Source organism: Equus asinus, chromosome 13 (genome assembly GCF_041296235.1).
Source record: "Equus asinus isolate D_3611 breed Donkey chromosome 13, EquAss-T2T_v2, whole genome shotgun sequence".
Classification (NCBI taxonomy): Eukaryota; Metazoa; Chordata; class Mammalia; order Perissodactyla; family Equidae; genus Equus; species Equus asinus.
In genome coordinates, this window is record NC_091802.1 from 60377930 (window position 1) to 60402448 (window position 24519).

The 24519-nt window shown below is 64.4% G+C and overlaps 2 protein-coding genes across 19 annotated transcripts in view; one reads left to right on the forward strand and one right to left on the reverse strand.

Moving 5' to 3' along the window:
- BAIAP2 (BAR/IMD domain containing adaptor protein 2) overlaps positions 1-8715 on the forward strand; it is a 75671-nt gene extending 66956 nt beyond the window's left edge. For 2 of the 14 annotated variants that reach the window (XR_011493976.1, XR_011493975.1), the window contains exons 13-16: positions 841-875; positions 3556-3601; positions 5155-7063; positions 8060-8715. Coding sequence is in view for 12 of the 14 variants with exons in the window: in XM_044746165.2 (XP_044602100.1) it covers positions 841-875; positions 8060-8129 (105 nt within the window). In the remaining 2 variants the exon portion in view is untranslated. The other 12 variants (XM_070483799.1, XM_044746162.2, XM_070483800.1 and 9 more) reach the window with 7 other exon arrangements.
- A 1315-nt stretch (positions 8716-10030) lies between these two features.
- AATK (apoptosis associated tyrosine kinase) overlaps positions 10031-24519 on the reverse strand; it is a 40116-nt gene continuing 25627 nt past the window's right edge. For 2 of the 5 annotated variants that reach the window (XM_044746157.2, XM_070483792.1), the window contains 12 exons: positions 23421-23568; positions 20752-20831; positions 20147-20265; positions 19866-19953; positions 18775-18908; positions 17426-17510; positions 17230-17351; positions 15522-15671; positions 12373-15031; positions 12114-12261; positions 11773-11958; positions 10031-10608 (listed from right to left, as the gene is read on the reverse strand). In XM_044746157.2, the coding sequence (XP_044602092.2) occupies positions 10568-10608; positions 11773-11958; positions 12114-12261; positions 12373-15031; positions 15522-15671; positions 17230-17351; positions 17426-17510; positions 18775-18908; positions 19866-19953; positions 20147-20265; positions 20752-20831; positions 23421-23568 (3960 nt within the window). In that variant the 3' untranslated portion in view covers positions 10031-10567. Of the gene's footprint in view, positions 10609-11772; positions 11959-12113; positions 12262-12372; positions 15032-15521; positions 15672-17229; positions 17352-17425; positions 17511-18774; positions 18909-19865; positions 19954-20146; positions 20266-20751; positions 20832-20971; positions 22371-23420; positions 23569-24217; positions 24366-24519 lie in introns of those variants that run through there. The other 3 variants (XM_070483793.1, XM_044746159.2, XM_044746158.2) reach the window with 3 other exon arrangements.

The following is a 24519-nucleotide window of genomic DNA, read 5'->3' on the forward strand; positions in this document are numbered from 1 at the left end:
GCTGATCCAGCCATGGGGAAGCGTGGCACCTTGGGGTCACAGGGCCAGCCCACCCGGCCTCATGGCTTAGCTGGCCACACCTGGAGGGGTCTGCCTACTGCTCGCTGCTCTCATTTCCCAGTCTGTGGGTTTGGTTTTGGTGCTGAGAAAGTTGAGGAGGGCGTGCCCAGTACCCCTCAATGGCCCTGGGGCCAGGCCAGGCCATCAGACATGGGGCAGCTCTCCAGAGCACAGCCCGCAGCTCCTCGCCCCAAGGGTTCCCCTCCTGGGCAGCGGCACCATCCCTAGGGTGGGAAGCTACTGCTGCATTCTGGTGGCTCAGGGGATGCTCGGCCCAGGGGCCAGCCCAGGCTTGGATGAGGTGGGCCTGCAGGTGACTGTGCACTGCCAGTGACCTTTGCCAGCTTGGCTTCTCCACCTGGCCACCCGTCCATCGCCACCTCCCTGCAAATGTCACTGTTTCAGGCCCTGGGATCCTGGGGATCCCCACCATGTGCCCTGAGTCTGCCAGATAGCCCCAATCTCCCCCACCGGGTGCTCCTACCATGCGACCTGCAGGCACTTTTCCGCCCACCTGCTGGTGGGGAAGGGGGCCAAGTTGACCTCTCTTGCATGTGTCTGTGTGAGCTCACACATTCACAGTCAGCAGCTGGCCACGTGGGGAGGCATCCCCCTGATTTTGGGAGGTCACCACTGGGGAGGATCCTCCATGCCCTCGGCTGCAGGCAGCACCAAACACACTGGGGTCAGGAGGGGCACCTGCCCAGCCTGCTCCTGCCCTACAGACCCCCATCACCCCCAGGACCCCCGGCCTGACCTGTTCCTGCCTTTCCTCCCCAGGGTCTGGATGACTACGGGGCACGGGCTGTGAGCAGGTAAGGGGCTCTCAGACTTGTCCTTGGAAGCTGGGGGGTAGGGTGTTGTGGCCAGGTGGGGAGCAGTCCCATTGGAGGCTAGTGGGCTGGGCCGCTCTGCCGGGTTCTCTGAGGCCTGCTCCATGGGGCCTGGCTGGAGCCCGCGGCATCCACTCCGGGCCAGGCAAGTAGGGTTTAGGGGCCCTGTTCTCTGTCTCTTGCCCCACAGCCCCCCAACCTTCTCTGAAGGACCGGGGTTCTGAGAGCTGGCTACCCTGTCCTGAGGCAGTGGTGCAGGGTCCTGGGCTATCGCCAGGAGGGAAGCAGCCCCTCTCGGGCGCTGCCTTCGTGTCTCACCAGTGGTTGTGCGGGGGCCCTGGCCTGGTGCCTGTGCCAGAGCCGAGGACCCACCCAGCCACTCCAGGGGCTTCCGCTCTTTCCAAGGGGCCCCCTGGGCTGCCCACAGCCACAGCAGGAACCCCCTCGGCCTAGTTCTTTCTCAGCTCTGCTCGTTTTGCTAGTGTCCAGTGCTGCCTTGTCCACTCACGGCCAGGAGGGGGCCCTCCTGCCCCTGGGCTCATCTCCCCAGCCTGGCCAGCACAGACGGCTGGGGACTGCTGCCCCCTGTGCCCTCGCCTTGGCTCAGCCCTCGTCCTGGCTCCGCGACTTCTCGCGTCTCCCCTCCTCCAGAGCCAGGTGGCCAGGTGGCTGCTGCCCCTGAGCTGCTGAGAGGGCTGCCGCAGGGGAGGCGTGCGGCCCGGCAGCTGTCCTGTGCTTTGTTTCACAGCAGCAGCGGCACGCTGGTGTCCACAGTGTGAGGACGCTGACCACGGGCAGCTGCTGCTCGGAAGAGCTTCTGCCCCCCCCACCTGTCTGGTCTCCATCGTTTCCTCCTCAGCTCTTGGTGGTTTGTTCTCGGGTTATTTTTCTTTTCTACCTGCTCCCTCCCTGCCTTTTGTTTGGTGACCCCAGACTCTGTGATCCCCCAGGGTCCATGGTGCTGCCCCATCTCTGCTCCTCGTGTTTACATGCCCCACCCCGTGTGTCCCGCCAGGCGGGACCTGCCAGCCGGGCAGCCACGGGCGGGTGTCCTCACCCCTGCTCACCATCTGCCGTGTTCATGACACACTGTCCCTTTTTGAAGGCTCACTGCGAGCCAGGTCTGAAGTTTGAAGAAAAAGAAAAATCTTTAAAAAAAAGAAACAAAAAAAATGAAAAACAGGAAAAGCACATTTTTTTCCTGAAACACAAAAACAGATATGCATGGACTCCGGTGTACGTACTGTTATTTCTGCATCTGACTTCCCCCAGCGCACGCTGGCCTCTGTGTCAGGAAGGGGAAGGTGCTGGGGGTTGCAAGAGGCTCACGGCCCCATGGGTGCCCTGCCGAGGGCCACACCCAGGGAGGGGCTCGTGCCGAGCTCAGGGGGCCTCCTGAGGAAGCTGGCCGCTCCTGTGAGGGAGGCTGTGGCCCCTGGCCCTGCCCGGCCCACCAGGCCGGGCTCCTGAGGGCTCCCTTCTCTGCAAATGCTGGTGGATGGTGGTCAGAGACCAGGGCACAGGCATCGTTAGCTGGGCCTTGTGACCTCGCGCAGTGCACTGGTGGGGAGGGGGTCGGGAGCAGGCGCTGCCCGACCACACTCGGACATTCCAAAGACCTCCAGAGACCACCCTTCACCCCACCGTGTTCCGGAAATCATTTCTTTAACCAGCCTCGTGAAGAGTGGCAGCTGCACAGGGCAGGGGCGCATCCGGGCCTAGCGAGGCTGGCCTGGGGCAGAGCGGCTTTGGACCGGTGCCCCTCTCCTCCCACCTGGGGAAGCAGGCAGCCCCCGCCCCGTCGTCCCTAAACGCTCTCGTCTTTTTGTGTGTCTCGGTGACTTCAGAAACAGACGCACTGGACTCTGGCTACTGGTACTGCCTCTTTGCACCCTGAATCTGGGAAGTGAGCCCCAGGGGTGCAGCCCGCCCGGCTCTTCCTGCCGGAGCCCTGGGCAGCTGTGGACGCTCCTCCTCTGCTGTGCATTAGTGTCCGGTCCCCCGCAGACCAGAACGTGGCTGGTAGTGTTTGTGAGAGAAGCAGCTCAAGACTCAGACAGACCCCCTTTTATATTTAAGGAGAAACAAAGCCAGAACATGGACCTATGTAAAAAGAACCTCTGTGTTGGTGTTCTCATTTTGCTAAAAGATTTCAAATCCAGGGGATTCCATGCTCAATGGAAGAATGTAGACACAAAACCGCAGAACTTGTATGAAGATGTAAAGTGCTGAAAATTATATTCCCTGTTTCCTTTCTTCTTCCTTTTTTTTTTTTTAATCTGAATTGTGCCCTGTGCCGCAGTTGTTGGAATAAAAGTTTTATTTATTGCATCGAGTTGGGTGTGGAGCCTCCTTCCAGCCCCGCATGCAGAGCCTGGCCACCCTAGCCGGGCGGCCTCCACAGAACCACTGGCTGGCAGACAGCGCCGGCCCACGCCGCTTGCCGGGAGGGGCACCACGGGCAGCCCCACCCAGAGGAGAGAGCAGGGCCACTGGGCGTGACCCAGGGACACCCTGCCCTTCGAGCTCCTCCCTGCAGACGCCTTACCAGGGCTGGAGGGCCAGCCGCCAGGTGTCCCCCATCCTCCGGCCACGCGTCCGCGCAGAGTCCTCACACCTAGCCCTCCGCCTGCACCAACCAAGCCCTTGTGTTTCCTTGCAGCGCCGAGGTGGAAGTGGCCAGGTTTTGAGCGCCCTGACTAGAGTTAGTAAGTTGCCCTGGTTTTCTTGTGCTGGTCATTCTGTGTTCCCTGTGGCTCTGGACAGACCCTCTGGCCTCGGGCAGGGGGTGGGGCCTGAGGGTCTGCTGAGCCTGCCTCTGCTCTGGCTCGGGGCCTCTGCTTCCCCTCGGATCCCTCCTTGGGCTCTCAGATTTTCCCCTTCTGCCTGGAAGCTTGTGGGTCTGACTCGCTGCCCTGCCACTGTGTCCCCTGTCCATGGCACCTCCCCAACTGCTGGGCACGGGTCTGGCCCTGGCCCTCTGCTGGGTTTCTCCTGCCTCTGCTGAGTGCTTTGGCCACATCAGGGTGAGGCTGTGATCAGCTGCGAGGCTGGCTCTGGGTGCCCTTGAGTGTTTCTTGGACGGGCCCCTGTGGGTAAAGGTCTGAGCCTGGCCTGGCTGGCTCCTGGGTTGGTGAGTATTGCAGCCCCGTGGGGGCTGGGGAGACCAGGGTGGGGTCCTGGGGACAGCTCTGTGGCTTGTGCCCAGATGAGTGCTGCAGGCATGCTGGAGCAGGCGCTCATGTCTGCCCCACTGGGGACAGGTGGACACAGTGGCTCTGCTGCCCACTCTGCCCGGGTCAACTCACCTCTGCCCCGACGTGGCTCCAAGGGGCTGCGCCAGGTTTTCCAGACCAGGCCCTTGGCTGCCACATGTGGGTGCCCTTGCTAGCTTCCTCTAGGCCCCTCCTGGTGACTGTCCTGTCCCCTGGGTCCTTGGAAAGTAAGCACTGATGGCTAGTGGGAGAGGGGGAGCTTACTGCCCTGGGCCCCTATGCTGGGTCAAGGCAACACTGCTGCCCATCTCTCCCTACTCCCAGCCCCAAATCACTGAAGAGGTTGCTACATGAAGCTGGTACCTCGATCCTTTATAAAGGATGGTGATCACTTTAGTCCCACTGGGCGTCACAGCAACGCCATCCTACCTGTGGGGAGCTGGACCACTTAAACAGATCCTGGACTCTGTCTCCTTTCACCGCCTTTCTGTTGGTGAGCTGCAGTGTGAGTTCTGGAAAGTTCTGGAATAACTCCTGAAATTTGCGGACAGGGTGGAAATGCCTTTGACCCTGGCTTAGCAGTGGGTGACCCTGGGCCAGCCTCCTTCCCTGCCTTAGATTCTTCCTCTTCTGAGAAGGTGTCTCTAAGAGGCTTGCATCCCCCACCTGCAGACAGTACAAACCCCCCACCTCTGCCACCTCTTGGTCCCTCTGAGCTGGTGGGGCCAAGCTTTCCTCGCATGAGGGAGGCACAGGAAGGGCTGAAGCCTCCAGGACTCCATCCCTTGGTATAAGGCAGGCCTAGGGGGTGCTCGGCCCCAGGAGCATGCAGCACGGCGCCACCAGCTAGGTTCCTGGCTGTACCGAGTCTGCTCAGCCTGACTATTCAGCTGGGGATGGAGTATGCAAAGCCACCACTGGTTGGTTGAGGGACCTGCCCAGCTTTGCCCGAGCTTACAGCCCTGGGAGGGGGGCTGGGAATGAGAAAGACTCAATTCCAGAAAGGCTGACATTCTGAAGTCATGGAAAAACCACTTATGTCTTAGGAGGAGAAAGTTCAGGAGAAAGTGGAGACGTATGCGGTAATTGCTGTCTTTGCTCCTCTCTGCTCTGGAATCACCAAAGGATGGAAGTCGCACTTTGCCATGACTTGGCTGTTCTCAGAATTACAATTTCTTACTCAAGTAGCAGACTCAAAATCGCCTTAGATGATTCTCTAAAACCCGCAGCGACACAAGCTTCGTGAGCCTGGAATTGAACGCTGCTCGACTGCAGCCTTCGACCCTCCTTAGGCTGTAGGGGTTTGCCAGGGGCAGAGGCAGTGGGGTCAGGACCCCTGTGCTGCCCGGGGTCCCTGAGGGCTGGCTGTCCAGGAGGCAGTGCAGGGCAGCCCTGCCCCCTTGAACTGCAGCCCGACCCACCCTCCCCCAGCAGGGGTCCAGCTTGTGCTTTCCTGAGCCAGGGGCTTCATGCCTGGACCGTGCTGTGAGTGGAAATCCGTTCTCTGTGTAAAGCCGCCAGTCCTCCCACGTCCCTGCTCAGGAGTCCCTTGGAGAGGGGACAGAGCTGCACCCCTGGCGTTCCTCAGCCAGTGCCCCCAGGGGGAGAGCCCCACACAGCCCCTCTGGGCCCCAAGCACTTGGGCGGTTCTTGTTGACTTGCTTTGCTGGCACAAGGAGCGTGTTTTGTGTCTTGGTTTGTTGTCAATCAATCGTCCGCCGACAGTGCTGTTGGGAGAAGGCTCGGTGCCTGGCGTCCGCCTCTTGGCAGGGACAAATGTCTGGGGACGAGAGAATCTGCAGTGGCCTTAGGTCAAAATCTTGTTCTGTTTTGTCATCCGGTCGGCGGTCACACAGGTACCCTCCCCAGGGTAGCTCATGAACCCGTTCTTTCACAGAACATTCCAGAAGGTGCTAGGCCCCTGAGCGGCCACACCCCTCCTCTGATGCTGAGTGGTGGGAGGGTCCTGCCCAGGGGTCTCTGGCCAGAGCTGCGAGGGGGAGGGGACTGCGGGCCGCACCCGATCCCTCAGAACCTGCAGTGTGGAGGCAGTGCGCTCCCTGGTTCAGGTCACACTGTTCTTGGGGGAGGAAATAAGAAAAGGGGGGGTCAGAAGCCAGACCCCTGGCAGGGGAGACCCTTCCCATCCCGCAGCTCCCTCTGGCCCCGGCTGACGATGACGCTTTGCCACTGGCCTCTCTGATGAGAATTCAAGTGTGTCAGGACAGGAGTAAGGTGTGAGCTGCCCAAACCCACTCGGCCATTTTGCCCCGGCTCTGGCCAGCACAGTGCTGTCCTCTCTTTTCTGGGGCACAGGGTCTGCGTTCCTCCCTCTGCTCCATCCCTGATCCTAGACGGACTCACGTGCCCCATCTCCAGCCCCCCCAGGACCTCCAGCCTCTACCGTGGTTGGGCACAGCTGAGGGCACAGAGCCCTCTTCTAGAACCAAAGTCTGTAGTTCAGGTAGCAGCCAGGGCACGGGCCATCCTCCACCCTCCATCCCCGGGGCGGATGTCCGTGTGCATGGCAGAACCTCGCCTTTAGAACCTCCAGGTGGCCCCTGCCTGTGGCCGGCGTGGCTGAAGCTCGGCTGCTCCATCAGAGCCGAGAGGCCCAAGTGAGCAGAGCCTGAGGCCTCCTGGGGGCTGGAGGCGCCTTTAATCTGGGGCCGGAACGCTCTAAGTCAGAAGATGCTCGTCGTCTGTGTGCATGGGAGCCGCCGGACTCTCAGATGTCCCCAAGGAGATGCAGAAGCTGCGCATCAAGGGTCAGCTGCCTCTCAGTAGTTTAGCCTTTTACAAACTCAATCCAGGGAGTCTCCGCTTTTTAGAAAACCCCACGTCCTCAGGAAAACACAGGGCTGTCTGCCTGGGCACACTGGAGGGAGTGCCCGCCCGCCTGCCCAGCTCCCGTGGACGCCCAGCCCCGCTCTGCCAGAGGTGACTCCTGTCCAGGTAACGGCTCCGGAGCTGAGCGCTTCACCAGGAGTGCCGTCCTGTCCCTGCCGAGCCCTCCGTGTCCCACCTGCCATCCGTGCTGTCACTCCTAGGGCTGTCTGACGTCCCCTGGCACGCTGTCTTACACTTCCCTGCCCAGGCAGGGCCTCCCGAGCCTGCGGGGATTCGAGGAGGAGAGGCTTCCGCGAGGACCCAGCCCCTCCGTGCTCATGTCGTTCCATCTCAGCCTCTTGTCTGGCGAGTCCATCTGTATGTCAGCTGTGGCCTTGGGCATGCAGGGGAGGGCGTAGCTCCCCTGGGGTGACAGGTGGCTGACCTCTCACCAAGGAGGTGGTCAGACCCCCTGGGGGGGCTGCAGGTGTCCATCCCTGCCAGCCCTGTCGCTGCCAGCGTGCCTGTACCTCGTGTCTGTCATGTCGGCGTGGGGCGGGCTGAGGCCCACGTCTGCTCTGGGCCACCTTCCGGCCCCCGGGATGCATGGGCCGGGCTCATGTGGCTGCTGAGCTGTGTCTCTGTGTCGACAGGCGTGTCCTTGGCCAAGGGCTCAGCTGCTGTTCTCGGGCACATGGCGGGTGGGCTGCCTGGCCTTGTGGGGCCACTCACCAAACTCGGACACAGGCCCTTTTGGGACTGCTCGGGTTGCTGAGAAGGAACTGGCTCTGGGCCCCCAGTGTGAGGTGGAGGCTGCAGTGGGGCCCCTCCCTCACACCCACCACCCTGCCCTGGGAGGGTTGGTGGTTCAAGGCGTGGGGGCAGTGGGGGTGAGCCGAGCGTGGCATATTGGGGGTCAGCTGGCCGTGTGGATGGCACCCTTCCCTGACTGCCATGCAGCCTCCATTGCTCACTGGCTCTGAGCTTGGAGGCTGGGTCATCAAGATCGGCCGGGTCACCAGGTCGAGGCCACCACAGGGCTGGGGACCCACGGGCTGTAAGGTAGTTCACAGCACCCCCCCCCCCGCCCCTACTAAAACCACTCTTCTCTCCTCTCCTCAGGAATCCCTTCGCCAACGTCCAGCTGAAGCCGACAGTGACCAATGACAGGTCTGCCCCCCTCCTCAGCTGATGGCCCCGTCTGCACCCGCTGCCCATTGGGCCCTTCTTCCCCCACCTCCACCAGTAACCTGTTTTGTTACAACCTGCGTGGTCTCTGCTTAGAGAATTTTCTCCTTCCGAGCCCTTCACCTGCCCAGAGCTCTACCCTCACATCAGTCCGGCCTGGGCTGGACCCCGGCTGTTCCTGTGGAGGTGGCACCTGGCACCTGGAGCCGAGACCTGCTGCTGGGCCATGGGGCCGGCCTCACAGGATAGGCGCCTCTGGTTGTGCAGGCATGAAGCCACCAGGGTGCAGGGAAGGACACTGCGTCAGCTTGTAGCTGGAAGGGGAGCCCAGCTCCCACTGCTCATGCCTCCTAAGTGGTCAATAAATGGGCTGCCCCTTTGTGCCCAGCTGTGATCTGTCATCTCTGCCTCTGGGGGCAGAGGCCTGGGGTGCAGGGACCCGGAGAGCCTGCCACCCTTCTTTGGAAGATGAGTTTATTATGAGCACTTAACTTTCTGGGTCCCCGAGCTGTGTGCCATTGAGGGGGAGTCCCCCTCCCCACTATGGCTGCTTCCATATTTCAGCTGAAATACAGATTTTAGAAACTTTATTATGGATCCTGCTGTTTGACGTTTATTGGTGAAATACCGCCACAGTGATCGCGTTGGTGGCAGCAGTCCTCATATGGGAGAAGTTCCAGGCCGAGCTCGCTCCTCCCAGGCCCTCAAGGAGGGGTTCTGGAGCCCTCAGGTGCCTGCCCGTTCCCCAGGATGGGAAGCATGGCATGGGGGGCCAGGGGCACACAGGCCTCTCACCTCACAGAAGCTGGAGACAGGCCCAGTGGGGGAGGCAGGGTCACAGGGCAGATATTTGGTGTGGGGTCGCACAGAAGCCCCAACTCCTCAAAACCCTGCCTCCCAGCTTCCGTCCCGGCCCTGTGCTGGGGGACAGGCTTGGCCCCTGGGAAGGCAGGGGGACAAGCTTCCTGGGGAGGTCTGTGGGTCCCCCTCCGCATCCTTACCTAGGCAGAGCCAGCTATGGGGCAGGAAGAGACAGCTGCAGGAGCAGACCCCCCTGCTCTGGACAGACCCCCACCAGGCATACTGGGGACCCACATCACCGTCTTGTGCCACCAAGGTGTACAAAGGACAGTGTGGGGAAAAGGGCCACTCTCTCCTGCACCCCACTCCCCGTGGTCAGGAGGGACTACTGTGCCCCCCCCAGGCAGAGCTGGCAGCTGGGTCCCCACCCAGCATGGCCATGCCTGCTCCTGCCCAGAGTTTTATCTGCAGACCCCAAAGGAAACATACGCAGCACGAAGGCTTTTTTTTCCTTAGCTTGATTTAAAAAACAAAGAAAGAAGGAACAGGAAAATCATTGCACCAGCATCCTAAGCCTCAAACTAATAAAACTAATAAAAAACAAAAACCACAAACCCCAAATGAGTCCCCCACCCACACCCCCAAAGCAACAACAAACTTTACATCTCTTTGGCAACAATAACTTAAGATCAGCCCATTTCCATTCTCGGTTACAAAAATAGTCCCTGTGCTGCCCCGCCCCCACCCTCCTCCCAGCTCCAGCCTTCCCCATCCCTGCCGGCAGGAGCCCCGGACAGTGACCGGGGGGTACAGCCCCCACTGTCCTTTGGCAGCTGGGCCAGGCTGGGCAGTGCCCTGAAGAGGGGAGCTGCCTGCACCAGCCAGCCATGGGCACCTCTAGAACGGGGCCACCGCGGCAGGGCTGCCCAGCTTGGCCCACCTGCCTGGGCTCCAGCAGCGGGACCCAGGTGCATGAGCCAGCCCAGACCCTTGGGGAGGGAGCGCTCACGGGGTTAGCCGAGTCAGTGAAGGGGAAATACAGCCACAGACTCTGAGGTAAGGGTGGCGGAGGGGGGGCACACGAGCCCAGAGTCCTCATCTATTACTGAGCAAACGCAGAACCAGGCGGAAGGGATGAAGGGGGCGGGGAGAGGCCGTCCCAGCGGGCTTGTGCCTGCTCTTGCGTGGGGTGGGACACAGCATCCTGCAGCGCATGCAGGAGCCAGGTGGCAGGGTGTGCAAGGCCCCCCAGCCAAGAGCAGGTCCCCTGGCCTCAGAGGCCAACCAGTCCAACTGCAGCGTCCAGGGTGGAGGGGCAGCTGCAAGGGGAGTAGCGCCCGGGTCCCGGGCGGTAGGGCATCCCTAGGGGTAGCAGCAAACCCGAGTGTCCAGGACACATCCTGCCCCCGGGGCAGCATGGGCTGGCGTGCACCGTGGCTCCACTGTCCTGGCTGGAGCGGGGCCTCTTATCCTGCCCTGCTCCGGGGCGCTGCGTGGGGCACTGAGGCACCGGAAGCTGCTGCCGACCGCCGACAGGGCTGCGGTCCCCACTCTCTCTCCATCACCATCCTCGCTGCTTCCTGGAGCAGGACCATCAGGGGGTCTGGCGACACTGGCCTCCAAGCGGGAGCTGCCTGGGCCTCAGGCCTCTTTGCAGCTGCCCCCAGCACCTGCTGCAGGGCCTGGCAAACAGGAGGGGCCACGTGAGCATTCAGTGACTGGAGACACAAGGACTCCTGAGAGGACCCTGCCTTCTACGGACAGCCAGAGATTCCTCCCCCAGGACTCCCACCTGGCCTGGATCCCTGGCCTAGAGGCCGCTGACCAGCTGGGGCTGTGGTCCTCAGGCCCCTTCGCTGCAGTAGGTCTGCCTATTGTCTAGGAGGGAGCTGGACCCATTTTTTTTCCACCGCATCACCAGGGCCCAGGCCCAACAAAGCTCAGCAAGTGCCCTCCACGTCCTCCTTTTACAGGTGGGGAAACTGAGGTCCCAACAGGATGGGGCCAGGGTCATGCACTCGCCTCCTGTGACCTGCTTGTTTGCTCAGATGTCCACTAAGGGCCGAGTAGTGCCAAGGACAGGCTGACAGGCCCTTCTCTGGAGGCTGCAGCCACAGGCCAAGGGCAGCAGGGGAGGGGCTAGGTCTGGCCCAGGGACAACATGGCCGGGAGGCATCTCGGTGGAGGTGGGTGTTCAGGGAAATGGCTGGCAGCAAAGGATTTGTCAGGCCCAGGGGTCGGGTCTGTGTGTGCGGTCAGCCTGGTAGGGATGGGCCTGCCTGGTCTGTGGGTGATGGGAGAGGAGCACGGAGGGAGGGTGAGCTAAGGCCCTGAGGAGGGCCCCCACCTGGCACCTGAGCCACCACCATTCGTGCCTCTGGGCAAGAGCTGTCAGATCTGAGACATGCCAGGTCCTGAGGCACCGGCAGCGGCTGAGGCAGATGAGCAGGGGCTGGGAAGGTTCTGGTGGGAACGCTGCCGCAGGTTTTAGGGGCTAAGATCAGGTAGAGAGCAGGCTGGGGGCGCTCAGTGTCCAGTGGTGCCTCGGGAGGAGGGAGCAGAGGGTGAGGCCTGAGGGCCAGGCAGCGTGCAGTCTAGGCCCTGGGGCCCAGGGATGTGCCGGGCCAGCTGTGTCTGGGACACTGCATCTCCCTGAAAGGCAAGGAGGCGAGGCCTTGCCAAGGGGGCCGGGATAGGCAGGCTTGCCGCGACCTTGACCTCTCCAAGCCTCAGTTTCCACGTCCGAAAACAGCTTGTCCAGAAGAGGAAAAATAATGAGGGCACCCGGCCGCCCTCTCCACTACCCTCCGCGAGGTCCCCTCCCGCCAGCCCCGCCGCAGCCTCACCTCCCACGGAACCGGCGTCCGAGTCGGAAACTTGCGTGATGGAGAAGCGGGATGCGGGCGCGGGCGACACGGTGAAGCGCGAGAAGGGGCCGGACGCGGCCGGTTTGCGGGGCGCTGCGGGGGCGGGCGCGGCGGGCTCCGGAGCCGGCGCCAGCGGGAAGCCGTCGTCCCATTCGAACGCTGCGCCTGCAGGCCGCCCGCTGTCATTCGGGTGCGCGACAGCGCAGGGGAGGTGGGGGTTGGGGGAAAGAGGGCGCGGCCTCGCCTGCCCGTGACTTCACGCCCCTCGGGTCCCGCCCACCCGGGGAGTCACCGCCCCGCGGGCCCCGCCCCCAGCTCACCAGCTTCCGCCGCGGAGCCGTCGGGGGAGCGGTCCGCTCGTCGCCGCCGGCCTGGGGCGCTGGGGGAGCTGAGGCTGCCCGCTAGAAACGCGGGGGGCGACTCCTTGCTTCCAGGGAAGGGCTCCCCGAGCTCCCGGGTGGGGCTTTCCTGGAAGGTCAGAGCAGCACGTGGCTCGGGCCGCCAGCAGCGGCCACTCCCACAGCTTCCCGTCTCGCTAGGGACCCCCAGCCCCGTGCAGAGCCCCGTGCGGCCGCCTACCTGGTCGAAGAGGTAGACAGTGACGTCGTCGAAGAAGGATACGGCTTTCTTCTTGCGCTCCAGGTCCTCGCAGAAGGCCTCGGACAGCAGGCTGGGCATCTTGAGCAGGCTGCGCAGGTTGCGCGCGCTCTGGCTCTCGGCCACCACCACGGGCACGGGCGGCACCTCCTCCTCGCTCTCCTCGCTCGGCTCCTGGATGCTGTAGCAGCGGAGCTCCTCGTCCGACTCGTCGCTGTCGTCGCTGTCGTCCTCTTCCTCCTCCGACCGGCCCTCTGGGGCTGTGGGGAGTCCCGGCAGGGCCAGGCAGAGTGGGGCTCTGGGGGCGCTCGGCCCCCCTGTCCGTTCCTTCAGGGCCAGGCCCGACAGCAGTCCCGGGGCCTCCTGGAGCTCAGCGCGGTGGCCTTCTGAGCTCAGTGGAACCGGGGTCAGCAAGAAAATCTTGGAACGCCCGGAGCTGGGCTCCGGTGGCACCTGGGCTGGGCCTAGGGCCCAGGGAGTCTCCTGCCTGGGGCCCGTGGGGCAGGCGCTTGGCTCTGGGAAAGAGTCCTCAGACAGCGGCAGTGGCGGCACCTCCCTGGGGCCAGCGCCCTGTGCCTCTGTGGACACCCCAGGCTCAAGGAAGGGCTGTGCAGGCTGCAACCCAGGGCTATGCGGGCTCTCCAGGTCCAGCTCTGGCCCCGGGGCCTGAACACCTCCTGGCTTCTCCTCAGGGCCCAAGGAGGGCTCAGGCTCAGGATCCAGGTCAGAGAAGTAGGCCGAGTCGCGGTAGGGGTTCTTCTCACTGAGGCCGCCAAGGGAGGTGGAGAGCCGAGTCTCAGGCCCGGGGCTCTCACCTTCTGAGGCCAGCTCCCCGAAGGCCTCAGGCTCGCACAGCTCATGTGCCTCCTTGAGCACAAACTCGGGAGACTCGTAGTTTTCTGTGTCATAGCCACTGTCTAGGGCTCGGGGCTGCCCACCAGGGGTGCCAACAGCCGATGGGCTGAAGACCTCACAGCCGCCATCACTGGCTGAGGACGGGATGTCCAGCGAGTCCAGGGAATCAGGGGTCCCCACCTGCTTCTGCAGGGAGCGGAAGGCCGGTGTCACTTCTGGCTTCTCAGCCTGCGGGCCATCGCTGGACAAGTCAGTGAAGATGCCAGACGTGGCCTCAGTCGTGTCCTCATCCTCACTGCCTGGTGCCTCCAGCTCCAAAGAGCTGCTGCTGCTGTCCAGGGTCTTGGCTGGCTCCGTGGCAGTCAACTGACTGCCGGCGGGTGTCGGGGAGGCAGGCAGGGCGGCGGGGGCGCTGGCCTCCTCAGCAGGAAGCAGGGCTCCCTCTTGGGATGGGGATGGGATGGAGGGAAGGGGCAGTTGGAGTCCAGCAGAGCCCTCAGCCTCCTCTGCAAGTCTGGGCTCTGCCTGGGGGCTGTCACCCCCGCTTACAGCTGCCTCTGTCCAGGGGGTTGTGACCAGGCAGGTGGCAGATGCCAGGCCTTCAGCAGGACACAGATCGGGGAGGCCAAGGCAACAGCCCGGCTCCTGGCCAGAGGAGGCCCCCTTTGGCCCAAGGAGAGGCTCTCTGGGGTCCTCTGGGGCCAGGGGATGGACCAGCTCAGGGACAGCCTGTAGGGTCTGCTTCATGCCAGGGCAGCAGTCCGAGTAGCTGCTCGCATAGCCGGGGTCCCAGGACTCGGCTGCTCGGCTGCTGCTGTTGTTGTTGGCCGATACATTGGAACTCCAGTGTCTGTGCTGGGCGGCCTTTCGGGCCTCTGCCTCCCCCAGCTCCTCCGCACCCGGGGAAAGCCGGGCCCCGGAGCTCCCCGAAGGGGACGTGCCCAGCGGGTCCTCAAAGAAAGGCGGGCAGAAGGCGGTTGCGCCCCAGTCGGTGTCCTCCGCCCCAGGCTCCGCCAGCATGAGGACCCTGGGGGAGGGGGAGGGCGAGCGCGAGGAGCAGGGCGGGTCCCGGGCGCCACTCCTGCACGAGTAGTAGTCGCAGTGGCCCCAGGGGCCGTCGGCGGGCGGCGCGTGGCCCAACAGCGGCTCCATGGCCAGCGAGGTGGCTGTGCTGCCGTCGGAGTCGGAGTCGTGGTCACCGGGGTCAGGGTGCGGGGCCGTGCCGCGGGGGCTGAGGGCGCAGCCGGCGCAGTCGAGATCGTGGCCGGCGGCGGGCGTAGGCTCCTCCAGGCGGATGAAGTATTCGCTGCCCACCGAGGGGCTGTGCGCGCTGAGCACGGGCACCACGCCCGGGGGCGCGCCGTCGGGGGCGCAGAGCTCCTGCAGGCGCTCGGCGCGCCCAGGGCTTGGCGCGCCTCCGGGCAGTGGGAAGGCCTCCGCGCCGCGGCCCGCCTCCCACTTGTACTCAAAGTTGAGGCCGCGGCTCGTCTCTGTCACCGTCAGCACGTCGTCGCCGTCCGCGTGGAAGCCGTCGCCGGCGAACTGCTCCAGCAGCGGGAAGGAGGAGGCGGCCGCGAGTTCGCCAGCGCCCCCCAGTGCCAGGCCCGCAGCCCCCGGCCCGGGGCCCGCGCCGCCCCCGCCCGGCCGCAGCGAGCGCCAGCGCCGCTCGAACTCCTCCTCCGCCTCGGTGGCGCCCTTGGCGCACAGATAGGACAGCAGCAGGTGCACCTCCTCCGCCGTGGGCCGCTGCTCTGGCTGCAGCCAGCAGAACTGCATTACCTCGTACCTGCGGGGAGGGAGGCCCCGGGCTCAGTCCCCGCCCACGGGGCCCTGCCCGCCCCCCACGGGTGGCAGTGCACAGCCCCCGGAGGAGTGAGCCCATCTGCCCTCAACGCGTGCGTCCTCTCCTCCTCACCCTCAAAATCGCTTGAGGGCAGTTAAGGGAATCTCCCACTTAGTTAAAGGAGACCCCACATCTCCCCAGGTGGGCTCAGCGGTGTGGGAACTGGAAGGGTGCCGGGGCACCTTTCCCTTAAGTCATCCCTGCCCTGCCTGCAGGTGAATTTGTGTTTTGGGCAAAGAGGCCATTTCCGTTTGGGGAGAGTGTGGGGCCCAGACGTCACTGCCGGCCAGAGGGGAGCCAGGGGAGCTGGAAACCCGGGCGTCTCCAGTCACGAGGAGCCGCTTCTACCCTAGGGACTCTCAGCATCCCTCTTTGCCTCTGCCCTCCTGCTGGGGACACCCCCCCGGCCCCGCCTGGCATCACTGGTCCTCACCAGCGGTCCGACAGCGTCAGTGGCAGCTGGGGCTTGGGCAGCTTGAGCTGCTGCTCCCGCACAGCATAGGCCAGTACCTGCCGGTCGGAGTGGTGGGGGTAGGGCTGTGTGCCCAGCTCAAAGAGTTCCCAGATGGTCACGCCGAGGGACCTGCAGGGGTGACCGCCATCAGAGGGGCTGGCGTGGCCGGCCATGGCGTGGGCCACACAGGAACCCAGCACCTCAGAGCCTTGGGCACCAAGGGGCAACTCCTATCATCACACCAGCTTCTTGGGATGCCCCTCCCAAAAGACGGTGCCTTCCTTAAGTGAACGGGCAGCATGGGCCACCTGACCAAGACCAAGCCCGCACCCAGGGTGCCAGGCAAATCGAGGCCAGCCTGGCCTTACAGGGACCTAGGTCCATCCTTTCGTTCGTTCATTCATTTCTTGCCATGGTGAAGACCAGTCACTGTACCAGGTATGAGAGGCTGGAAAGAGGGAACCCAGCCGTGGGGTGAGGCTGCGGGAGGGGTAAGCCCAGGGAGGTCCCAGCCCAGCAGGGGTGGGCCTGGGGAACACACAGGGGCCGCCAGAGCACGTGGAGCTAGGAGGTGACTGGGTTCCTTCTGGTGGGTGGTGGCTTCACACAGTTCCTTGGGACCCCGGGCTGTCCCTGGAAGCTGGGGTCATGAGGGACAGAGCAGATTTGGCAACGGAGAAGTCACAGTGACCTTGGCCCAAGCCATCTAGGGGACCGCAGCCAGCATGCAGCAGGGGAGGCAGGCAAGGGAAGGTTAGCTTGATGCAGAGGCGAGGCTCAGGGAGGCAACGCAGTGTCCATGACAGGGCCATGGTTAAATGGCTCAGGGGAGGGCCCCTGGAAAGCTCAGGAAGGCGGGCTGGTCCATGGATCCAGGCTCTGAGGGTTCATCAGGAGCAGAGGGGAGGCCAGACTGAGGCCTACGGGGCTGGGAGGAGGTGGGGAGGGGAAGCGGAAGCTGGTCAAGGACAGGGCCAGAGGACCACCATGGCAGAGATGTCCCTCACAGCCTGTAGAAGTCCACACCTTCCATCTCTCAGGCCGGCTCGGAGCCTGGCCTTGTGGAGGCTGCAGTGCTGGGTCTGAATGCCCACTCTGTGCCCAGCTCGGTGCCTCCAGGCTGCAGTCCTGGAGATCCCTGGCCCCTACCAGCCCCTCTTCATGGGCACAGGTGCCACATGAACCCCCGCCCCGTCTCATGGGTACAGTCTGTTGCTCCCAGCAGGCTCTGCAACCTGACGTGTGCTCTGACCCGGATGTCTATGGGTCCTGGGAGGGATGGGACTTCCTCCACGGTCTCCACAGGCCCTGCTGGCCTGCCGACTCAGCCACTGTGGGCCACTGGCACTGGGCAGCCAGGGGTGGCTCCAGCACCCCCATGACCTCACCTAGGGACATGTTTGGCCCCCTCCAACAGAGTGATGAGATTGGACAGAGGAGCATGTCATTGTACACATGGCCTTTCTTTGAGTGGCCAACGTGCATCCCCTCCAACATGGAGGAACAGGCCGTCAGTGGGGACTCAGGCTGGCAGAGCACCCGGTGGGCCTGCAGGCCCTGCGTCCTCCCCGTGCACTCACTCGGGCTCCGGGCAGGGCAGCCGTGAGGGCTGAGGCAGCAGGTGGCAGTACAGCCATCGACTTTCAGGGGCCGCGTCCTCACGTGGGCCCCCAGGACACACACTCACCACACGTTGCTGGCCTTGGTCTGGTCCACCACCAGCAGGTTGCAGTGCACCTCGTCCACCAGCTCGGGCGCGATCCAGCGCAGCGGCACCCACAGCTGGTCAGCAGTCACGAAGTAGTCCTCCTGTGGGCACACAGGACAGTGTCACCCGCTGGGGCCCGGTTGGCCAGCCCTGCCCCTCCAGCCGGCCCACTTACTCTGTATTTGCCGTGAGACAGGCCGTAGTCGCCAATCTTCACCGTCAGGTCAGCCGTGAGGAGGCAGTTCCTCAGGGCCAGGTCACTGGGGGCAGGAGGGCAGGGTCAGGGCCCTGAGGGAGCTGGACCGCTTGTCACCAAGTGTGTCCTGGGCTCGCTCAGTGGGTGGGTGGGAAGGGGCATCTGAGAGGCTGCCCACCTCCCCATGCCCAGAGGCCCGGCCTCTCCCCAGACTGTGCACTTCAGATGGTCGGCAGGGACAGGGCCTCAAACGTTACAACGCACGTGAGGAAGAGGGGGCCCAGCGAGGGCTAGAGCATGCCCAGGTCCCCTCCTCGAAGACGTGGCCCAGCTGCACTGGGTCCCCTCCCCTGCCCGGCCCACGCCCCTGCTTCTCCTCAGACACCAGTCTGCTGACCCGTCCCTCAGGGGAGAGCCAGCCCAGGGACACTGCAGCCTTTCCAGCCACCACACCGTCACCCTCAGCTCCCTGGGAAGCAAGAACCAGTCCTGGCGAAACAGGTCCGAATGTCCCCAGGGGTCCTGCCCCTGCCTACACAGGGCCCCAGGGCAGGGGGCAGGGCGTGGAGTGCCCACCAGCAGCAGAGCCCTGGCTGCCCGGTGGCCGGGTGGGTGTCTGGGGCGTAGGGCACTGGGGCAAACGTGGGTCAGCGCACATCTGCCACACAGCTGCTGTGCCAGGGGCTACAGCTGCGCTTACACGTGGGGGCGAGCAGGCACCGGGGCTGGGTGGGCGCGGCAGGCAGGTCAGGAGGCTGGCAGCTGCCCTCTTCAACAAAATCACTGATGCTGGAGTTGCGTGTGTCATCACTCAGCACCAGGATATTGTTGGGGAGGACGGCCCATGCGGCGGCCGGGGCTGGAGGGGCCACATCCATCACCACTTCTTCCGGCATGTCCCCCTACGCTGCGCACCCTGGCCGGTTTTTCCGACTTTAGGGCAGGAAGCAGGACAGAGCCATCCCTCCCCCTGGGCCCGAGGGAGACAGGAGAGCAGGGGTCAGCATAGGGCCACGGGGTGGCACTGACCATGTTGGGGACAGAGGATAGCCTCAGGCCCTACTGTGTGCCCACCCAGGCCAGCTGGACAGTGTGCATCGCTTCACTTAACCGTCCTGTAAAAGCAGGTGTCCAACCCCATGTGCCCGGTGCTTATCACATGATAAACTTCCTTTGCACAACGGTCCTTAGAGGCCCAATAAAGACCAACCCGATGAACCTTCCCACCGCCCAGGAAGCAGGAATTGCTGGTGTCCCTTTCTGCCGGGGTGGGGCCCTCAGACAGCCCAGGGAGCCCCCAGGGCTTCCGGGCCCACCCCCGCCCTCACCTGTGCACATAGTTGTTGCGATGCAAGTGCAGGACGCCGCAGGCCACCTCGCAGGCCATGCGCTGCAGGGTCAGGGGGTCAGGTGGCATGGACTCTGCCACCCGGAAGCTCCGCAGGTAGCCCTTGAGGTCCCCCTGCCGAGAGGGGCAGCCCCGTCAGCTGCTGGCCCGGAGCCGGCGCCCGTGCAAACCAACCACTGGGCCTCCCTCCCCACGTGGGGCCTGCTGGGGCGAGCAAGGCATCCGCTAAAGGCCAGAGCAGCCGCTGTGGCCATCCCTCAGTGGCCAGCTCTTGACAGGACGACCCCACAGGCAGGGGGCACTTTCTCCAAACCACCCCCATGGACCCAGGCAGCCCTGCGGGGCCAGAACCCCTGCCACACCCCTCATACAGACCGCTGGGGCTCAGATGCCCACAACCTAACAGCTGGTGAGCAGCAGACAGGCCACACAGGCCGTGACGCTGAGCCAGGATGGAACCCAGGGCAGGTGACCAGAGGGTCAGCTGGCAACTCTCTGACCTGCTGACACCACCCAGCTCCAGGAAGGGCCCAGCCATCCTGGGGAAGCCCCAGGAGATCATGGCTACGGCCAGGAGTCCAGAAACCAGACAGTGGGGTCCTGCATACTGCAGGGACCCATGTCTGCCGAGGGCACCTCTGTAGTGCCGGAGCCATGCATGTGGGAAGGGGCCCTGAGGGCGCAGTTTGCAAGCACAGTCACAGGCCTCAAGATTAAAATGCCACAGAAGCAGAGGTGAGTGGGTGCGAGCCTCCTGCGCTGGCCCAGGTGCCTCCCAGGAAAACTGACCTCCCTCAGCAGTGCAGGTGATGGAGAAGCAGCTGGGGCCTCCCCAGGGTGCAGTGGGGTCCCAGCCCAAACAGCCACCCTCCCTAGTGGCATGGGGTCAGCTCCTCCCCACAGGCCACCTCTGGGAGGTGGTGGGGCAGGGCCCCAGGCCCCACTTTAGGGGGGACTGTGCGGCCCACAGGGTCGGGGTGAGGCCCCTCTTTGAGGAGGCTGGGCCCACTCGCCCATCGTGGACAGACACTAGGGGCAGAGGGTCTGGAGGGCCAGGGAGGGACAACTCACCATTGGGCAGAACTCCATCACCAGCAGGTAGGGCGTCACCTCGGCGCACTGGGCCAGGCACTGGAGCAGGTTGCTGTGCTGCAGGGCCCTGCGGGAGCCAACAGGCTGCCCCCTGACACACACTCAGGACAGGAGGGGGCGGGCGAGCAGGGAGCCGGGCTGGCTCTGCAGGGGTGGGGGAGCAGTGGGGGCAGCACAGAGCTGGCCTTTGTTTACAGGGCACCCCCTCCCCGGCCTGTTGCTGCCTCCTCCAGCCTCGCCTGTCCCCAGGTGCCACCCACCTGTAGGGCTGTGCCTCCTCCAGGAACTGCATCTGCTCCTGCACACTGGCGCTGGCCTTCAGCTCCTTCACCACCACCTGGGAGCTGCTGATGCCCGAGTTCACCTCCCCCAGGAACACCTGTGGGGCGGGCAGCACCTCAGCCTCCACTCTCCCCAGGCTCCGCTCCAGCCCCTGCTCTTCCTCTCTCCCCTGCAACTGGGGACAAGGCACTTCTTTCTGTGCCTTGCTTTACTCATCTGCAAAATGGGTTCTGGATCCCTCCCAGGTGAACCCGGCTGGCTGGAACATTGAGTCTTATGGGTTTGTGTCCCCCAACGCCCCCAGCTGTTCTCAGCTCTAGCTCTGGGGGTCTGCAGGGAGGAAGAGGGACCCGGTTGCCCTGCCCAGCCGGGGTGTAGGGGGAGCGAGGACCAAGATGCTGCTCCCCACCTCCTGTGCCCCCAGCCCAATGAGAGACACCTCCCAGTGTCTGACACAAGGACCTGAAGAGAAGGGGCTGTGGACCCTGTGGACCCTGAGCTCGCCAGGGAGGGGCCCAGCAGGGTGAGGCCTGCAGAGGGGCCCACGGTGCCAGCCCACCCTGACACCCAGGTCGCAACTCACCTTCCCGAACCAGCCGTGGCCAATCTCCTCCAGGTACAGGAGGCTGTGCCGGCCCAGGTCTGTGGACTTGAGCAGCTGCACTGTAACAGGGCAGGGGGCTCAGAGACCCCACCTCAGCCTCCATCACTGCCCCCATCTTCCCTCACCTGGTCCCTCGAGGGGCTGCCTGCATGGCCTGTTCTGGGGAGCCGCCCTGAGCCCCTGAGAGCTGGGGCCACACCTAGAGGCTGCCATCAGGAGCAGGGCATCTGCTGCCCTGGAAAGCCGTGGACCTGCAGGCTGCATTCGGGCATCTTTCCGGCGGGTCTGGGAAGGCTGTGCCCCAGCTACAGGGTCAAGCCAGGCAGGAGACGGCAGGGCCTGGAGCCGGGACTGGTCCACAGGCAATGCCTGGCAGGCAGGGAGGTGGGGCCAAGGCCATGGGGAGGAGGGCACTGGGGAGGCCCGCCCCTCGCCCCTCGCCCCTCACAGGCTGGCATTCCAGCGCCAGGCACGCCAAAGGCCCCTTTGTTGGGGTCTGCTTGGCACAGCCCTGTACGGAACACACTGGGCCCATTCTCCTGCAGGCTGGGCTGGGTGAGGTCAGCAGGGAGAAAGGGTCAGCGAGGGCCCCGGAGGAACGGCCAGGACCGCTGAGCCCACTCACGCCCTGCCTGTGCCCCGAGGGATTCCCTAAATTCTGCTCCCACGCCAAGTGCCTGGAGGGCCCAGGGGAGAGGGCCTGAGCCTGGCTACCAGGAGAGCCCAGGGCTGAGGGGCTGCTCCCAGGGACCCAAGACTTCAGGGAACCTTGACCTTGATGCTGAGCACAGTTTAGGGCGCGGGTCCTGTTAGGCTGTGTCCCAGGGCTCCTCTCCCTGAGCCCCAGACTGATGCCCCCAACTCTCCGGCCTGGGGTCTCCCTGAGCAGGCTCTCCAGCGTCCTGATAGTGGACACTGGGCCAGCGAAGGAGGCGGGAACATGCCACCTGCCAGCCAACTGGAAAGTTCCCCTCTCAGCTGTAGGAGGCACGGCGAGCTGGGGCTGGGGGGCTGGGGTCCACCCGAGGGGCAGCGCCCACAGGGGAGCCCAGAGACGGGGCCTGGCTGACTGTGCTGTCCTTCTCCGCAGTCTCACGGGCTGGGACCTGCTGTCCAGGCTTTTGACCCTTGACCTCCAGGTGGGCTGCCCTCCTAGCATCACCGGAAATCTCTCCCTTTCCTCTCCAGAAGCAGGGTACCCGCAGAAAGCTGAGACTAGAGCTAACAAATAGAGAAACAAGCAATCGCTGTCCTCTCGTGGGTCCCTGCCCCCTGTCCTCTGCAGGGACAGTCCCCAGAGGGTGGGGGAAGCTGGGTCTCAAAGGTTCTGTGGGGTCCCAGGCACACATTGCCCAGGGAGTAACAGGTCTGGGTCTGGGGGGCAGTGGGCCCTGTGGTGGCCCCTGGCTCCCCACCAGCTCCCAGTGTCCAGCAGTGTCAGGGGCTCAGAGACCCTCACGATCACCCGGGAGGGTCAGGGGACCTCCTGCAGCAGAGAGCCCACCTGCAGGCCTTATAGGGTGTTCCTTTGGGCCAGGCAACAAATGTGGGCATGCTTTGAGCCCCAGGCCCTGATTCTTGCCTAACTGGTGACGTCTCCTTCAGGAGATGCTGGTGTGTGTGTGTGTGGGGGCGGGGGGGTGACACTCATGGAGTCCTAGGCCGGGGGGCTGGCAGCCAGTCTCCCCCTAGGTCTGCTCTGGGGGCTGAGCCCAGTGCCTCGGGAGCTCCAGCCCATGACAAAGGCTGGGGCCAGGGTGGGCAGCATCGTGGTTAGGCTGGCAGAGCCCGGCGCACAGCAGGTGTGGCGGGCCGGCTCGTCCAGGCAGTAACCAGCCCAGGGGCCCACAGAGCCCCGACAGGGCCTGACACCCCTCCCTCTGTTCCTGGAGGAGCTGGGGTGGGCACAGGCCTTGCCTAGGGGCTCCGGGGAGGGAGCCTGAGGTCAGACTACCATGGGGGACAGGGATCCAAAGAGAACTCGGGGTTCCCACAGCACCAGCATCACGTGGACGTGGGTTCCAAGCCCAGATGGGTCATTGACCTGCAACCTCTTGAGCTCGGGCCCCGCATGTTCGAATGTAGGTGGTCAGCCTGGTGGGGGGACCCCGGCTCGGGGCAAATGGGAAACGCGGCGAGGAAGCCCAGGAAGTTGCCCCTGCCTGCACCTGCATGTGCTGGGTTGGCCCTGGGCCCCCTTCTGCCCCCAACCCCCAGGGCCTGAGTGAAAGGCTCATTCACAGCCCAGCCCACAGAGGGAGCCCCAGAGAACCTCCTCCCCGAGTGGGTGGGCGGTGCCCACGGCACACTGGAGCCCATGTCCCTGTGTGGCCAGCCAGCGCTGAGAAGTCAACAGCAGAGGAGCCCTCCTCCCAGCACACAGTGGCCCATCCCAGCACCAGAGGGAACACCCCTTGCCCTTGGTGCCTGTCTCCACCCCTTTGCACAGCAGCCCTGGGGTGGGAGAGGTGATGGGGGCAGGGCTGTCCTGGAGCCTGCTCAAAGTGCCCAGGTCCCAGCAGGAGACACACACCAGCCCCTTGCCACCCCCTCCCTAGGAGCGCTAGCTGCTGAGTCCAGAGGCCAGGCCTGCTGACCCCGAGCCACACCCTCCACCCACCACCCGGGCCTACGGGGGGCTCACTCACCTGAGCGCCCCGGCTGCTTAGCCATGGGGAGGGAGACCTCAGTGAGCGGCAGGACGTACACGTCGGGCCCGTTCGGAGCCACCACCGCCGGGGAGCCCTGCACCGAGAAGTTGGCCGCGTACTCTTCCCCCTCGGCATTCTCAAACTCCTGGGCGCAGGCGACAGGCTGTGAGCTCCAGGGCTCCCAAGATGGGAAGGGGCAGGGACGGGTGGAGCACCCACCTATCCTGCTGTGGGGTAGGGGGCTTGACCCCCTCCAGCCATCTCTTCGAGCCTCAGGGCAAAGACAGACCCCACTCCTAACCCCGGCCCCCCCCAGGGACACCTGCTGTCCCAGGAGAGCCAGGATTTGTTTTGTAGTGGGGGCCTTTTCCTCCCAAACTGCAGAGCCTCAAGGTGGGGGAGGGCACAAGCCACAGGGCAGCAGCCCCTTGCCAGCCTCAGCCCACCCCCACCAACTCATCCTGGCTCAGGTGGGGTAGGCAGTGCTGGCCCACACTGGCAGGGTGTGGGTGGGGCTGGAGGCAGGGGACCAGCAGCCCAGGCTGGCCACCCCTGCCCGTCCAGAGCCAGCCCCCAGCGCCTCCCCACCCCACTCCCCCAGCAGCCCTGCCCGCCCACCATGGGGCAGTTGCCTAGGGTCAGGGTTGGGGAGCAGGGATGGGGGCTCCATCACCCCACCCATCCTGCCCCAGAGGACAAGCAACTAAGTGCCCCGGCCTCCGGGACAAGGAACATTCCCGAGAGCAAAGGGAGCCCACCCCCATCCTCACCCCCAGGCCACACTGGCCACCTACCACAGCCATCTGCCAGCAGGCCGCCCTTGGACCTTGACCCCAGGCAGGCTGGCGTCCGCTCCCAGAACTCCTTAAGAGCCTGGCCCTGGGCAGCCTGGGGCTGGGCCCCACCTGGCTGGGCTGCTATTTTGAAATGCAGCTGTCACACCTGTGTGTCTGGGGAAGACCCCTCCCCCAGGGCCAGAGCACATTCCTGAGCCCAGAGCCAAAGTCCCAGCCTGAGGTAAGACAGCCACCTAAGGAAAAGGCAGGAGCAGGACTGCCGGCCTCTCTCAGCCTCACCTACTGTCTGCCCACAACGC